Source organism: Xyrauchen texanus, chromosome 11, assembly GCF_025860055.1.
Source record: "Xyrauchen texanus isolate HMW12.3.18 chromosome 11, RBS_HiC_50CHRs, whole genome shotgun sequence".
Taxonomy (NCBI): domain Eukaryota; kingdom Metazoa; phylum Chordata; class Actinopteri; order Cypriniformes; family Catostomidae; genus Xyrauchen; species Xyrauchen texanus.
Window position 1 is genome coordinate 34,515,835 of NC_068286.1, and position 17,602 is coordinate 34,533,436.

Here is a 17,602-nt window from a genome sequence, read left to right on the forward strand (position 1 = left end):
GTCTGAATTTGTACTTTAATACTAGAATGGTGTACTATAAAAATCTCTTTCAGTGTTGAAGTTGTTGAAGATGGCCACAGGAATGAGATCTCTTCTGGATACAGTTGTTCAAGCCTTACCACAGGTTAGTAAGTTAGTATACTATACAGAGCATTTAGAAAGTATTCAGACCCCTTCATTTTTTCACATTTTATTATGTTGCAGCCTTATGTTAAAATGCTTTATAAAAAATAGAAGAAAAAAAAGAAAGAAAATACACTCCATACCCCATAATGACAAACCAAAAAAAAAAAAGATTTTTGATAACTTTGCAAATTTATTAAAAAGATAAAACTATAAAATCACATTGACATAAGTATTCAGACCCTTCACTTAGTACTTAGTTCAAGCACCTTTGGCAGTGATAGCAGCCTCGAGTCTTTTTGGGTATGATGTGACAAGCTTTGCACACCTGGATTTGGGGATTTGCTGCCATTCTTCTCTGCAGGGTCGAGCTCTGTCAGGTTGGATGGGGACTGCCATTTTCAGGTCTCTCCAGAGATGTTTGATTAGGTTCAAGTCTGGGCTCTGGCTGGGCCACTTAAGGACATTCACAGTGTTGCCACTCTTCAAATCAAATCACTTTATTGTCACACTACCATGTACACAAGTGCAACAGTTGGTGAAAGTGTGCAGTTCTGAGCAACATAGCAGTCATGACAGTGACGAGACATATACCAGTTACAATAAACAACATACTTACACAACACAATTTACATATCGAATGTACACATACTTATACAACACTATAATAATATACAATATACAGTAAACAATACACACAATATAGAATACACATACAATAAAAAAAAATAAAGAGTATATAAAAAATATATATACAGTATTTGTATTGTGGAGATTATAATTATGACAGTCCAGTGTGAGATATAAGATTATTAAAGTGCAGTGCTGATGTATATTGATCGTGATAGATCAAGTGTTCAATAGTCTGATTGCTTGGGGGAATAATCTGTCATGTAGTCGGCTGCTGTGGGTCCTGATGCTGCGATACTGCCTGCCTGATGGCAGCCCATGTTTCGGGTGGCTCGTTGTCTTGGCTGTGTTCTTAGGGTCATTGTCCTGTTGGAAGGTGAACCTTCAGCCCAGAGCACTATGGACCTGGTTTTCATTAAGGATATCTCTGTATTTTGCTGTGTTCAGCTTTTCTTTAACTCTGACCAGTCCCCCAGTCACTGCTGCTAAAAAACATCCCACAGCATGACGCTAACATGACCACGCTTCGCTGTTGGGATGGTGCAGGTGATGAGCGGTGCCTGGTTTTTTCCAGACATGATGCTTGGAATTGAGGCCAAACAGTTCAATCTTCATTTCATCAGACCAGAGAATGTTGTTTCTCACAGTCTGAGAGTCCTTTAGGTGCTTTTTTTGCAAATTATAAGCAGGCTTTCATGTGTCTTGCACTGAGGAGAGGCTTCCGTCTAGCCACTCTGCCATAAAGCCCAGATCGATGGAGTGTTGTAGTGATGGTTGTCCTTCTGCAAGTTTCTCCCATCTCCACACATGATCTCTGGCGCTCAACCAGAGTGACCATCAGGTTCTCATTCACCTCTCTTACCAAAGCCCTTCTCCCCTGATTGCTCAATATGGCTGGGTGGCCAACTCTAGAAAGAGTCCTGGTTGTTCCAAATTTCATCCGTTTAAAAATGATGGAGGCCACTGTGCTCTTGGGAACCTTCTATACAGCTGAAAGTTTTTGTAAAGGAAATCGCAGTTCCTTTGACCTCATGGCCTGAATTTTGCACTGATATACATTTTCAGCTGTGAGACCTTATATATAGGCAGGTGTGTGCCTTTCCAAATCATGTTCAATCAATTGAATTTACCACAGGTGGACTCAAATCAAAGTGTAGAAACATCTTAAAGATGATCCAGAGAAATGGGATGTACATGAGCTAAATTTCAAATGTCATTGCAAAGGGTCTGAATACTTAGTGTATGTCAATGTGATATTTATGTTTTTTCTTTTTAATAAATTTGCAAAGTTATAAAAAAAATTCTGGCTTTTGCTTTGTCATTAAGGGGTATGGAATATAGATTAATGTGGAAAAAAAAAACATTTAAAGCATTTTAGTATAAGGCTGTAACATAACAAACTGTGAAAAATAATGAAGGGGTCTGAATACTTTTTGAATGCACTGTATCAGAGATGGAAACTGGAGTCTGTGACTCAGACACGAGTTGCACTTAAGACAATCCCTTAAAATAGTCAGTTTTAATAATTCAAAATTGAATTAGCCTCATACAGGGTTTATTAAACTAACCAGCTGCAGATAAAGAAATATTGCCAAAAAAATATTTATAATATCCATCTCAGAGACTTGAGACTTGACTTGGACTTGCACCTCAGGGACTTGTGAACATGTCTGCGTCTGTATATTGTTTCTACATCTTTTGCTATTTGTATTGTGGAGTTAGTGCACAAATCCCCCACATACTTCCAGATGATATTGTCCTAATTTTCTGTTATCAAGGTTGGTAATTTGGGTCTGCTCTTCATGCTGCTGTTTTTCATCTATGCCGCACTGGGAGTCGAACTCTTTGGAAAACTTGGTTAGTATTCTATTCATCTATTGTTATCAGGTCGTTATATAAAAAACAGACATGTCTTGAATGAAAATACTATTTTTTGTCAGGCAGCAAAAGAAACGTTTTTGAGTTTTTCTGTAGAAGTTTTAGTGTTAGGCTTTGGTTCTGTTTAAATTAAATGCAGGATCAGATCCATCTTTGTCATTGTCACGACACTTGTTTTCAGTCAGCTGCAAACAAAAAACAACATATAGTCACTGTACATTGTAAAAGTGGCTTCACATATTTAAATAGACAAGACTAATCAAAATGTACTATGCAAATATGTGTAACGCTTTCTTCCCGTTAGGTAAGTCCCTGCACCTAACCTATTTGACAGAAGGAGCACCAGGGGCCGGTTGCATAAATCTATTTAAGACTAGTCTTGCAAGTTAGTCGTCTAATTTGTTTCTTTAAGACTGGTATTTAATTTTTAAGTCAGTTGCATAACATTATAGACTGGTCTAATTTAAGACAAAAAGTAACACTGGTTCCCCCTTGGCTAACTTTCCTTTACAATCTATGTTGCCATGGAAACAAATAAACTAGTGTCACCTCGCAGTCAACTAGAAGATAATAAGTGTTACTCAATCTAAAACAGCAGTAGCCTACAGTGTTTAAAATTAAGCAAAAACAATCACCATCAAAACATTATTACTCACAAGACTGGACAAGCGGAGTTGATGTGACAGCGGTATGAGACTTTGTATCTTCCCCCGCTGTGGGTAACGTCCGCCCGGATACTCCGCTATCCCTCCCCCCTGGGATTCCCCAAACATTGGAGATTCGTCTCCGTATATTTCAATGATCATTTCCATTCTCCTTTTCAATTTAGGAGATGGTCCTCCCCCTGTTGCTGGGTTTTTTCGCTTAAAAATTTCCTTTTTTGCCTGTTGAACCATATTTTTAAACCGTTTTTTAACATCTTTGACGGATCGTGAGACAGATGGGTTGACACTGTTAACTCTTTCCGTTATTGTGGTCCAAGCTTTGTGTTTTTTGCTATTGCCATTTTAATCATTAAATTTGTTCATTAAAGTCGATTTAGCAGCATTGTATTCCTCTAATATACAAATATTTTCCGCAAAGGAAAACTGTGACGATCGCGTACTGTCGGCCATTTTGTTTAAGTTGTTCAGCATCTTATTTTTCCCACAAATCAATGCGATTTAGACTGTCTTGATAAAGATAGATGTGAGCTTATTTTATGCAGTGGTCTTTCTTCCATGACTTTAGTTAGTCAGACTATTTCTTAGACACAGTCTTAAGATAATGACTATGTTTATGCAACCGGCCCCAGGTTCTTTTAGTTTTAGCCTCTCGACTATTATGTTCTAATAACCCAGACTTCAGAATTATTAACTCCCCAGACATATGCACATGAACTCAAATGTATAATAAACAATTATATTTATTTACATAAAAAGATAAAAATAATAAAATAACAAACAGTCTAAATATATACACTCACCTAAAGGATTATTAGGAACACCTGTTCAATTTCTCATTGATGCAATTATCAAATCAATCAATCACATGGCAGTTGCTTCAATGCATTTAGGGGTATGGTCCTGGTCAAGACAATCTCCTGAACTCCAAACTGAATGTCAGAATGGGAAAGAAAGGTGATTTAAGCCATTTTGAGCGTGGCATGGTTGTTGGTGCCAGACGGGCCGGTCTGAGTATTTCACAATCTGCTCAGTTACAGGGATTTTCACGCACAACCATTTCTAGGGTTTACAAAGAATGGTGTGAAAAGGGAAAAACATCCAGTATGCGGCAGTCCTGTGGGCGAAAATGCCTTGTTGATGCTAGAGGTCAGAGGAGAATGGGCCGACTGATTCAAGCTGAAAGAAGAGCAACTTTGCCTGAAATAACCACTCGTTACAACCGAGGTATGCAGCAAAGCATTTGTGAAGCCACAACACGCACAACCTTGAGGCGGATGGGCTACAACAGCAGAAGACCCCACCGGGTACCACTCATCTCCACTACAAATAGGAAAAAGAGGCTACAATTTGCAAGAGCTCACCAAAATTGGACAGTTGAAGACTGGAAAAATGTTGCCTGGTCTGATGAGTCTCGATTTCTGTTGAGATATTCAGATGGTAGAGTCAGAATTTGGCGTAAACAGAATGAGAACATGGATCCATCATGCCTTGTTACCACTGTGCAGGCTGGTGGTGGTGGTGTAATGGTGTGGGGATGTTTTCTTGGCACACTTTAGGCCCCTTAGTGCCAATTGGGCATCGTTTAAATGCCACAGCCTACCTGAGCATTGTTTCTGACCATGTCCATCCCTTTATGGCCACCATGTACCCATCCTCTGATGGCTACTTCCAACAGGATAATGCACCATGTCACAAAGCTCGAATCATTTAAAATGGTTTCTTGAACATGACAATGAGTTCACTGTACTAAAATGGCCCCCACAGTCACCAGATCTCAACCCAATAGAGCATCTTTGGGATGTGGTGGAACAGGAGCTTCGTGCCCTGGATGTGCATCCCACAAATCTCCATCAACTGCAAGATGCTATCCTATCAATATGGGCCAACATTTCTAAAGAATGCTTTCAGCACCTTGTTGAATCAATGCCACGTAGAATTAAGGCAGTTCTGAAGGCGAAAGGGGGTCGAACACAGTATTAGTATGGTGTTCCTAATAATCCTTTAGGTGAGTGTATATATATATATATATATATTTATCTTACCCTTTAAATACAATAATACCAATTACCCATATTCAAATACCCTTTTCACAATATGATTATATTTCACAATATGCTGATATGATTCAGTCTCTCAGCGTCTTCTTACCATCTGAATCCCTCGTAGCCAGAGGACCTTTGAGTGTGTACGGTGACTCAAAGAGCTATCTGGATTCTTGCACAGTGTCTGAATAAATCCCTCGATGACTAAAACACACTCGTGCTTAGTATACAGTGTCTCTGAGTGTTCATGTGCAAACAATCTGTATGATCTTCATCAGTGAACAATCACACCTGAAATCTTCCAGATTTTTTGCGTCAGTTCACTCAACAAAACAAAAGGCTCTTCAGTGTTATCTCTTCTCATTATGACAGAAAGATACATTTTTTTAAACACACAATACAGCGATTTACATACTAATCATCTGTGTTCACAACCTTTCGTTTTTGTTCTTCCTCTATTTCACATCTCTTCTCATCTCTATATATATACATATATATCTATACATACATATTTCACACACTCCCTTGATTGACATGTCAGGGTACTGTTAAACATTTACCTTGCATCAAAGAAGGCATACGTGAACAAGGAATTAGCCTATCACATCATGGTGGACATACAATCTGATAGTTACCACATATTCGCACCAGTACATTTCACACAACTCTATTCAAACAGAATCTTTTCGGAATTTCAATATGATGCTGCCTTGCAGAAATATTTAAAAGATGTTTTGAGTATTTATGAAAAGTAATTGTTTTCAAATTCTAATATTTTTAACAGAATGTACTGAGGAGAACCCATGTGAGGGTTTGAGTAGACACGCTACGTTTCAGAACTTCGGCATGGCATTCCTCACTCTGTTCCGTGTTTCCACCGGCGACAACTGGAATGGGATCATGAAGGTACTTCTTTAAGAATATTCATGCTGCATGGTCTCAGTGCCTGATTAGGGAATACTGAGGTTTAGTTTTACATGTTAATTAGACTTAATTACAAAAACTCATCATCATGTAGCAGATGTATCTTCACGAATGAGGCCATTATATGCTGTGAAGTGTTTACATTATCCACATACACTCACCTAAAGGATTATTAGGAACACCATACTAATACTGTGTTTGACCCCCTTTCGCCTTCAGAACTGCCTTAATTCTACGTGGCATTGATTCAACAAGGTGCTGAAAGCATTCTTTAGAAATGTTGGCCCATATTGATAGGATAGCATCTTGCAGTTGATGGAGATTTGTGGGATGCACATCCAGGGCACGTAGCTCCCGTTCCACCACATCCCAAATATGCTCAATTGGGTTGAGATCTGGTGACTGTGGGGGCCATTTTAGTACAGTGAACTCATTGTCATGTTCAAGAAACCAATTTGAAATGATTCGAGCTTTGTGACATGGTGCATTATCCTGCTGGAAGTAGCCATCAGAGGATGGGTACATGGTGGCCATAAAGGGATGGACATGGTCAGAAACAATGCTCAGGTAGGCCGTGGCATTTAAACGATGCCCAATTGGCACTAAGGGGCCTAAAGTGTGCCAAGAAAACATCCCCCACACCATTACACCACCACCACCAGCCTGCACAGTGGTAACAAGGCATGATGGATCCATGTTCTCATTCTGTTTACACCAAATTCTGACTCTACCAGCTGAATGTCTCAACAGAAATCGAGACTCATCAGACCAGGCAACATTTTTCCAGTCTTCAACTGTCCAATTTTGGTGAGCTCTTGCAAATTGTAGCCTCTTTTTCCTATTTGTAGTGGAGATGAGTGGTACCCGGTGGGGTCTTCTGCTGTTGTAGCCCATCCGCCTCAAGGTTGTGCGTGTTGTGGCTTCACAAATGCTTTGCTGCATACCTCGGTTGTAACGAGTGGTTATTTCAGGCAAAGTTGCTCTTCTATCAGCTTGAATCAGTCGGCCCATTCTCCTCTGACCTCTAGCATCAACAAGGCATTTTCGCCCACAGGACTGCCACATACTGGATGTTTTTCCCTTTTCACACCATTCTTTGTAAACCCTAGAAATGGTTGTGCGTGAAAATCCCAGTAACTGAGCAGATTGTGAAATACTCAGACCGGCCCGTCTGGCACCAACAACCATGCCATACTCAAAATTGCTTAAATCACCTTTCTTTCTCATTCTGACATTCAGTTTGGAGTTCAGGAGATTGTCTTGACCAGGACCACACCCCTAAATGCATTGAAGCAACTGCCATTTGACTGGTTGATTAGATAATTGCATTAATGAGAAATTGAACAGGTGTTCCTAATAATCCTTTAGGTGAGTGTATATTATTAGGATTTGTCTTATCTATTAAATTGAGCAGCTACTGAACTTATTTAACTTAATCTTTGTGTTTCTGTTTTTGTGTGTGTGTGTGTGTGTGTGTGTGTGTGTGTGTGTGTGTGTGTGTGTGTGTGTGTGTGTGTGTGTGTGTGTGTGTGTGTGTTTAGGATACCCTACGGGAATGTAAAAATGTTGACAAATGTCTGAGTTACCTGCCGCTTTTGTCACCTCTATATTTTGTGACTTTTGTGCTGGTGGCTCAATTCGTGCTGGTTAACGTTGTGGTCGCAGTACTTATGAAACATTTAGAGGAGAGCAACAAAGATGCCCGTGAGGAGGCGGAGATGGAGGCAGAGCTACAGGAGGAGCTACAGGGCAGTCATAGACGAAGCACCGCCACTATGAGTGGAGCCGCTGGGCTTGAGGACACAGCTGTGAAATTGGAGACACTCTCACATGAGCAGGTGATCAGTTCTGTTGTTTATTTACAATCCTTTCATGCAGAAGACCATGTGGACTCTTGAGAATATTGAACCAAAAACCAATCCCCTAGACATATTTCATAGAGCAATACCAAATATAAAGCCAGTATGTATGTAAAAGAAAACAAATAAACAGACAATGTTATAGTGAATTTTCCTTATATTTATCCCCTATTCTAAACCTAACCATAAAGTCTGATTCCTTACCCAAACTGATCTCATGAAAAGTCGTAAATAATTTACGAGGTGGCTATTTTGTGTGATGTCACAAAAATGTATTTTCATAAACTCATATGCTTCATCACGTGCAAATTCCCAGATGTTTAATGCGGAAGTAAGCATGAGTTTTGTGCACGAGGCGTTAAGGACATGCTTATTAATATTATGCCCTTACCCAAACTCCTTATCTAAACTTAACCAATCAGTAGTGTGTAAATATGTTAGGAAGCTGTTGTGTGTGACTAAAGGAAGTCGCATCTTAGATGGAAATGAGGTCCAGCGAAGTCATTGGCAGTAGTGAAAGTAGTAGGGATTCAAACAAGTGCATTCGCACGATATCATACGAATTAGACAAATTCATATGAATCCTGACGATTTCACTGTGAGAGTGTGTTGCCTTACCCAAACCCTTAACCGAACCATGATTTTAATAGGAACATAACTTGTATACCACGAAAGAATGAAAAATTTGTTTTGGAATGCCACAAGGGGAGCTTATTACATGCATCTTGACATGCATCAGTCATTTGTACTGCATAAATATATATGGAACAAGTAATAAATTGTTGAATAGGAGGCTAGCTAAAATGTTATGCCTGTATTATATCGATTTGCAATTCTGTTTGTTGAATGGTTGGTCTCTGTGGGAATAAAAGTCATACCTTTAGGTATGAGTCAAGTTGTACGATATCTGACGATTTCACCGTCTTGTACGAAAAATTATGAGTTGTCATGGGATGATGTTGCATTTGCTGCTTATTATTGTGTGGCAGGGCGGAGGGCGGGGCCGGGTTGTGAGGATTTCCTTTGGAATCCCCACTCGGGAGATAATTTTGAAGAGTGCCTCCGCAACACTGCGTGCTGAGATGTTGCGTAGAGGCACCGCTTCCGGATATCACGTTGCATAGTCCACCAGAACTAACACAAAGCGATGCCTTCTCTAATGGCCTGACGAGATCCATTCCAATTCTGTCGAAGGGGATCTCGATCAACGGCAGCGAGCGCAATGACGCTTTTGGGGTGGCCGGTGGGTTCACCAACTGACATTCCCGGCACGTTGCACACCACTTGCGAATGTTCCCGTGAATACCCGGCCAAAAGAAACGGGCCATTATACGGTTCAAAGACTTTTCGTGACTTAAGTGGCCGGCCATTGGATTATAGTGAGCCACCTGGAAGAGTGTTTCCTGATGGCTCTTCGGTACTAACAGCTGAATTGTAAGCTCTTTGGTTTCAGTGTCCTGCGTCACTCGATACAACCGCTCTGATAATACGGGTATGTGAGCGCAAGACTGGGCTGGAGCTGTTGACCATCAGTACTTTCACTTGGTCGAAGGCGTGCCTGATGGACTCGTCACGCGACTGCTCCAGAGGGAAGTCCCCCTCAGGGAAGCCCCTGAGAACGGGAACTCCCTCGTCTGCTTCATCTTGACGCGGAGCTGATGTTGACGGCCCCGGCACCGCCTCCCCAGCCATAGTTTCGCACATCATACCCCACGCCACTACTCTGCAGGACCCATCCACACACATATTACCCTCAGTAAATTTTTGGATGGGTGAGGCATGAATTAACCGCGGCCTTGACTCTATGCCTTTTTCCCCTGAATCGTATCTCAACGGTAACCACTGGATACTTGTGAATGTCACCATGCACACACCTCACCAGTTTATTTGTATCCAATGCCCCGCCTTGCACCAAGGGTTGGTGGATCGAGGTCTGAGAACAACCTGTATCCACCAAAGCTTGATGTGCATCCCCCTTCACCCTCATGAATGTATGCAATACATTCCTGCCCGATCGGGGGCGGCCTGTGGAGTGTCGGGTATCCGAACCAGTGTCCCCACCTCCATCACTGGACACCGCTCCTGGCTGTGTCCGGTTTCCCCGCAGCTCCAGCAGACCGGCCCAGGTCTTCCTTCCGCACTCGTGGCGGCGGGCTCGCCAACATGGGGGGAATAGCAGAGAGAGACAGGGGGGTTTGAATGGGCAGACAAGGGAAAAAGTCCTCTGGACCGGAGTCGGGGTCTGGGCGGGCCTCCCCCCCAGGAGCTGGAATTGGATGAGAGTGAGGGGAACGGGGGGAAGGGGAGGGAACACAAGACATAGGGGCTGGAGAGAGAGAGAAAGAGAGAGAGAGAGAAGATACTGCCTCGCCACCTCCTGGGAACGCCGCCATGTAGTCCTCTGCCAGCTGGAAGGCTCAATCCAACAAGGCTGGGCGGTGGCACTGGACCCACTCTAACATGCCTCAGGGATGTTGGGAGACGAACTGCTCCAGTACCACCATGTCGACCACTTACACAATATTGAGGGTTCCCCCCACCAACAGCCATTTCCGGCAGGCGTCACGGAGATGCTTCGCAAAAACGAACGACTAGCCGCCGACTCTGCTCCGGGGTCCGACCGATCCGTTGCTGGATGGCTTTCTTGAGATGGTTATAATCCAGGAGGCTGGTGGCGGGAAGTTGTTGTGCCACCAGCTGCGCCTCCCCGGGAAGCAGGGGCAATAGGCGGGCCGCCCACTGATCGGGAGGCCACCTCCATACCTCCGCAGTTTTCTCGAACAGGTCGAGGAAGGCCTCCGGATCGTCACTTGGCCCCATTTTCGCGAGGGCCAGTGGTAGGACGGGCTCCGAGGAGGACGCAGCGCCAGCCTCTTCCCTGGCAATCAGGCTCCACAGCGCCTGCCGGTCCTATGCTTGTGCCTGGAGCAGGGCTTGGAAGCGTTGTTCTTGCTCTCAGCAAACCTCCAAGAGGGCATGGTGTTGTATCTGCTGGATGTTGATGAGGGTGTTGATGACTTCGGCCAGCGGTGAAGGCTCCATAGCAGCGCTCTCTTCCAAACCCGGGTTCTCGGCACCACTGTAACACTCTTTGGTTTGAATGGAGGAGACAGGAGACAGCAAAGTAGCTTGAGGTCAGTTTTAATTTCTCTGTCAAGACACTTGACGGTAACCGTCGAACACAGGTACATACAGTATATATATATAACAGGAATCAATGTTAAATAATGTCCACCTTCAGGTTTCTCTCTCTCTCGCACAATCCTCCACAGTCAGCCTTTATCGCTCTCGGAGGCTTGTTTAGCCTGATAAGGGACCGGGTGTGTATAATCACGACCCGGCCCCGCCCTCCGCCCTGCCACATATTGCTAGTTGATTTCAGATGGTATTGGGGGAGGGACACTCTCATTCTAGTGAGCATTGAATTAGACGAATATTTGTATATGCCCTTCCTTGCAGTGAATCATCAATAAATTATGGCTCTACATAAAATGGCAATATCTGCTGAAAGTGGGTATTGGCAACCTTAAGGAGTGTCCTAGTATCAAGGTCTAAAAACTAGCAATGCCTGCAGAACCCTGCGTAGACAGGTATTGTTGCACCTTTGCTTTTAAATAGACATGTGCAGTCTTTGCATTGTGGAATTTATCATTGAAGCTCAACATATACTACCAAATATCATCTATGATGAAACACATGGACATATGACTGTCTTTCTGCCATAGAACATATTACATCTTTTTCATTCTGCCTGGCATCTCCTTTTGCATTCCACAGCAGGAAGAAAGTTATATGGGTCATTACAACAAGTCATTACAACATGAGGATGAGTTGTATAGTGGTTGCTAAGTAGCCATGTAATTATACACTATATTAGTGTAAATAATTGTGTGAAATACTGTTCTGACCTGCAGGCAGCAATAAAGTGTGACTCCATTGATTCCTCCCACCTGGGCTCCAAAGACAGCTTACATGTTCCAAGTCAGCTGTGCTCCAGTGATAGCCTTCATCTTCAAGTACCCAGCATTCCCCTGATGGGCAGATCTGCTCCCTGTTCTCCCCAAATGTCCCCTCCACCCCTTTGCAATCGGACAGCAAGTGTACGAACAAATAATAATGTGTACAGCCAACGCAGCATACCGTGTCGACAGACTTTACATAGAACACCATCAATTAAAACGCACAAACGATTGCATGCAAATGCACAAATAAACCTACTGAACTCAGAATGCCCTGACGATGAGGTTCAATATGATACAAATTTGCAGCATGTGGGGAGGGGGGATACACAGAACTCAGGACAGCTCTATAGTGGGACAGTCCATCAACAAGATAGCAGCGGTCATAGAATACAGAAGTACAACAGCATGGAAAATAATGGTCTCCTGTCCAAATTCAGCATGCCTCTACATCACTCAACACATGGGGAGGAGCTAATGCTTCAACAGCAGCCAATGAAATCATCCACATTATTTCCTGGACCTTCTCTTATCCCCAAGAAGAAGAAAATGAGTCCACCATGCATATCCATTAACCCTCCCTCTGATGTTGAGTTTTCATCTTCAATGGTCCACCAGAAACGCAGTACAGTCCTACGAAGACGGACGCCCTCGTTTGACTCTGCACTTCCACGTGAGTCGTTAGATCTTCCTGATGCGCTGTCACTCTCAGAGGCCCTCCCACAGGATCAACCTCTTTTGTCAAGTCGTTTGCCCCTCCCACAATTCTCTTTTGATCAATCAGATGTAAGTTCTCTGAGCAGTCTGTCAGAACTGCTTTCGGATAGTGACCAATCGATGCAATCATTCCCTCAATCAGGGTTGGTAGGAACCACGAGAGATGTTGCTCAGAGTCCACTCAGGAAGAAGGTTTTGGTCCGAATGGCCAGCACTAGGGATCCAGGAAATGAGGATTCGGATGCCTAACTTAAAGACACTTCTGCCTCTTTGCAAAGCATTTTAATTACGGGAAGAGGTGGTTTTATCACAAGTATGCAATGTGTTTCTGATGGAACTTATCTGTTTTTTGCCTGATCATATTGATTAGGTTTTTTTTTTTACTTTAATAAGTATTCATTACACATATTAATATTGTGAAGTTTGATTTGATATCAATCCTCTTTGAATTCCGAGTACATATGAAAATCAATCACAAAACCTGGTTGAAATCATGACGTTCACTGCGGCCCAAAAAAAGTGCACTATTGGACACATTAGTCACACTTAAAATATATGAAGACCGTTGCATTAAAAGTTTGAAAGCCAAAAATGTTCTAAATTGTTTTGTATTCATTTTCAACCATTTATCTTTGGTTTTATCATTTTAAATCTACACTATGTAACTTATTGTCCTCTAGCAGTTCGCGGAGGAATACTGTTTTGGTAATTATGTGAACAGGGCTCTAGCTCTTCTCTTCTGCATGGATGAATGTGATGGTTTGAGTAGTACTGGTGTAACCATGGTTACAGGGGATTATCTTATCAGAGTGAATATCACTAATGACATAAGACATAATAATTAATAACGAAAGGAAGAAAAAGACTGATATCCGAAAATATGTCTTCTGAGCCGGTAAGCAGCATATCTCTTCCATTGATGTTTTGACTTATTAAAAACAAAAGCTAGGCAACAATAACATTAGACAACGATTGCTAGTTATATCAGATAAAGTTAAATGGTGGAAACTATTATAAATTACCTAGCTGGCAAATAGGCCAATGTAGTAACTGGTGTAGAGATTGGCCTTTCTCAAATATGAAATTGAAAGCACTGCAGTTCCACAATCCTTAATAAAATGCCCCATTAGAGTGGCTAATGCTATTTAAAGAACTACCTCACTAAGAGAGCTAGCTGGCTAACTATCGGTCCAATATAATATCTTACCTGTCGAGAAATCCTTTAAGATCTTGGAGTTGTAACCACTTCTGAAATGCCAAGCATATGTTGATTCGTGTTTAAATATTATGGGCTCTGTCGCTTTTCCTTTTTGCTTGCAGACTCTTCTCGTAGACTCTTTTCCTTTTAAAATAAAACGGTTTTGAATTTGTTGTGGGCCCCCTGGACCTTTGGGCCCCTAGAATCATTACCAGCTGTCACCGCTCTAGCTATGGCCCTGACTACTGCACATATACATGCTCGGTAGTAACTCTGGACCTCCTTTTTTTATTTACGGACATGGCGTAAACACTCACAGATTAATGATGGAAGTTTTCAAATTCCCGCCAAATCCGTCCCGACAGCTCTAAAATATAAATAATTATTATAGGCTTACTATAGTGAATCAGAGTAAGGCAAATGCATAGTGTAGAAGACTGAGTGCTGATGCACTTGCTCATTAATACAATTTTGTTCATTTCTTTCAACAAAATCTTACATAGAGTAGCTTTAACAAGTGTTTGTACTATCTTTATTAAAATGTTTTAAATTGTGTTATACAATGTAAAGACTTTCATTTATTTTAAGTGTAGCCAAATAATCCAAACACCTTTTGAGGCTACTGTACTTATTCCTCATCAGATAGTGTTTTTACATAGCAGGAGTCCTGTAGTTTTCATCTTCAGATTGTTGTGATGTATGTCATACTGCCCTGTACTGTACAGTATGTCATATAATTGATTCACCTTAAAGTCATACTTGTAACACCCTAATGTCTTACATAGTATATTTAAATCTGCTGAAACATATGCATGGGAATAATGCAGATTTTGTAGCTGAATGAATGAAATGATTATTGTATATAAAGTGTGGCATATAATATTTTTCTATAGGGTTAGAGTTTTACAGTACAGTATGCATTGTTGGCCTTCATGAAGGAACTGTGGAGGAAAATAAAATAAATTAAGCTCCATCAAAAACACCTCAGTTTGTAAAATCAAACAAATATTGTGTCTACAGTAAGTTCAATAGAAATCTATGGGTCAAGGCATGGTAACAAGATAGATGTTAACATACACTGTTGAAAGTATAACAGAAAGACTTAAGCATTATACAGTACATGTTCACATAAGACACATGTTAAAATTGCTGACTAACGTCTGTGCAAAGTTACAAAACAAATGTCAACTCCTGTATTATACTGTATTATACTGTATATTAGCAAAAATATAGGCTTTATATTTCTGTTTTTACACCCTACACAAGGCTTTGCCACATAGACTTACATTATATGTGTATTACCGCAAACAGCGTTTTGTTTGATTATTTACAAACTGAGTGACAATTCAAAATAATTTTCTGTGTTAAATGAAAATGTAGAACCAAACATTAATGATTAACATTTCTCCTTTTTATTCTTTCTTAAATTCCTTTCTCCTTTTTAATTCGTTCTTTAATTCCTTTCACCTTTTTTATTAGGGTAATTCTTTACTCCCTGTCTTCTTTTTTCTTCCTTTTTTCCTTCCTCCTTTTCTCTTTTTATTTTTTCTTCTCTTCCTTTCTTTTTTCCTCCTTCCTTCTTTGTGATGGCCTCTTTTAACCCTGGCTCAAGCAATTAGAACATTAACCCAGAGTTTCAAAATGTACAGTGTGAAATCTAAAAACCTGACTACCCAGTTTTAATTACTACTCAATTATGCAGACTGAAATATAAACAGTGATATACGTCGAACAAGATAACCCAGGATTACGTTAACCTAGGGTTAAAAAATGTGTGTGAAAAGCCCTTTCAGTAAACATAAGTAATTTATTGTATTTTACTCATTCACATACACATGATTCTCCACACCCCTATGTCTCTATCATTAAGAAAATGTATTTGCTCATGAATTAGAGTGTGATGGGAGGCTTTTTGGAAAACCAAGGGCTGCTAAATAATTTAAAAGTGTGTTACTGTATGTATGTAGTGTGAGAGTGTGATGAAATGTCTAATAGGTATAATTGGGGGGAGGGGGATATATTTCTATCAGATCCGGCCCTGATGAAAATATACATAAAATGTGTATAGAATGGAAAGATGCTAATTTGTATGTACTGCTTTTCATGCTGTGTTCATTTTATGTTAGATTATAGTCTATCTACTGTAATAGTCAAACAGTCTATTGTATTTGTATATTTATTGCTTAAAAAAGGAATGGGCCACCAATTTGTACCCTATTTGTGGAATATGGCATCTTATAAATGTCACTTGGAATCATCTTAGCACAAATCTGCAAGCTTTTTTGCTTAATCATAACTTTTGTGTGATTACCTGGTATTATTAGCATGTGTGTCAACCAGACTATATATATCCCTGATTTTTTTTATATTACATTGTAGTTATATTATGCATACAGTGAATAAAGCACATTTAGGATACACTGTAATAAATCTGGGTTTCACCTTTGAGAATAAACTGCAAATTCATTACACCTCACCTGTTTTATCCTAAACATTTGAAAACTTCACAGTTGTTGTGAAGGGCTCTTATGGTACAATGTTTGGGATTATGAGAAAGGTGATGGCACGCTGCATATGAAACTGGATTGGTTGGATATATTTAAGAAAATGCTGTCTTTTTATGCCAACATTTGATTCTCGCTGAATATTCTGTTTCATTATGAAATATGTCACATTATAGAATTAAAGGTGGAGTAAGTCATTTTAATCCAGTACACTTTTTGTCAAATTCCACGAATAACTCTTCACGGTTCGCTAGCAATCCGTTCTGTGTGTGCGCTAAAAAAAATCTGGTGTTTGCACACAGCCCTGGCTCTGTAAATGTGAAAATAAACAAAATGGATCAGACCAATCCACACAACACTATTCCAGCGTGCATGAATTTGGGAAGCAGAGCTTCTGATGGAGCATTGAAGTGAGGGAGGGGGCGTGTTTGTTTGGCTGTTGAGTTCAATTATAAACAGTCTTTCTCAGGAATCGCTTACTCCACCTTTAAATGGGTTTTGAATACCATTTCATGTTGGTTTTAAACCTAAAAGCTAAGACTGTTTCTCAGTTTAAAGGGGTAAAATGTTCTTTTATCTTTTATAAGAGGGCATTGTACTATAAAAACATACTCTAAGTTTCAGAACTCAAAACTTCCTCCTTACTGCAAAAAAAGCATTTGTTATAACCAAGCACCACATTGTGATGTCACACTGTGGGAGACTTTGCATCTGATCTCCTCCACACCTAGGCTGTGTCTGAAACCAGGAAAATGTTGCCTCTGGAGGCTGTATACGGAGGTGGAAAGAGATCAAGGCATGTCCGGATCCAATGTTCATGCCACATCCTGTCTACTGAGAATCATTCATCTGATCGATTTTTGAAGGCAGCATAGATGTATCCTTTGCTGCCTATGAAATCCCACAATCCTTTGCATGCGGATCCACAATGACTGAGCTGAAGAATAACAAATGGTGGAAGAAGAGGCCGTTGATAGCCAATTTGTGTAGAAATGTACATTTCTATTCACTTTTTCCAACTTTTGATTCCATTTCTAGCAATAAATTAATATTGTAATTATTAAATATACACTTTGTTATCACCAAAACTCTCTTGATTTTGC

General features: G+C 40.7%; 1 protein-coding gene across 1 annotated transcript in view; it reads left to right on the plus strand.

The window, feature by feature from the left end:
- The window catches only part of LOC127651351 (voltage-dependent T-type calcium channel subunit alpha-1H-like), an 88,190-nt gene extending 71,644 nt beyond the window's left edge, over positions 1–16,546 (plus strand). Inside the window, exons 27-31 of the mRNA XM_052137126.1 lie at positions 54–124; positions 2,532–2,610; positions 6,123–6,244; positions 7,804–8,100; positions 12,036–16,546. Coding sequence (XP_051993086.1) covers positions 54–124; positions 2,532–2,610; positions 6,123–6,244; positions 7,804–8,100; positions 12,036–13,046 — 1,580 coding nt within the window. The 3' untranslated portion in view covers positions 13,047–16,546. The remainder of the gene's footprint in view (positions 1–53; positions 125–2,531; positions 2,611–6,122; positions 6,245–7,803; positions 8,101–12,035) is intronic.
- The last annotated feature ends 1,056 nt before the right edge of the window (positions 16,547–17,602 follow it).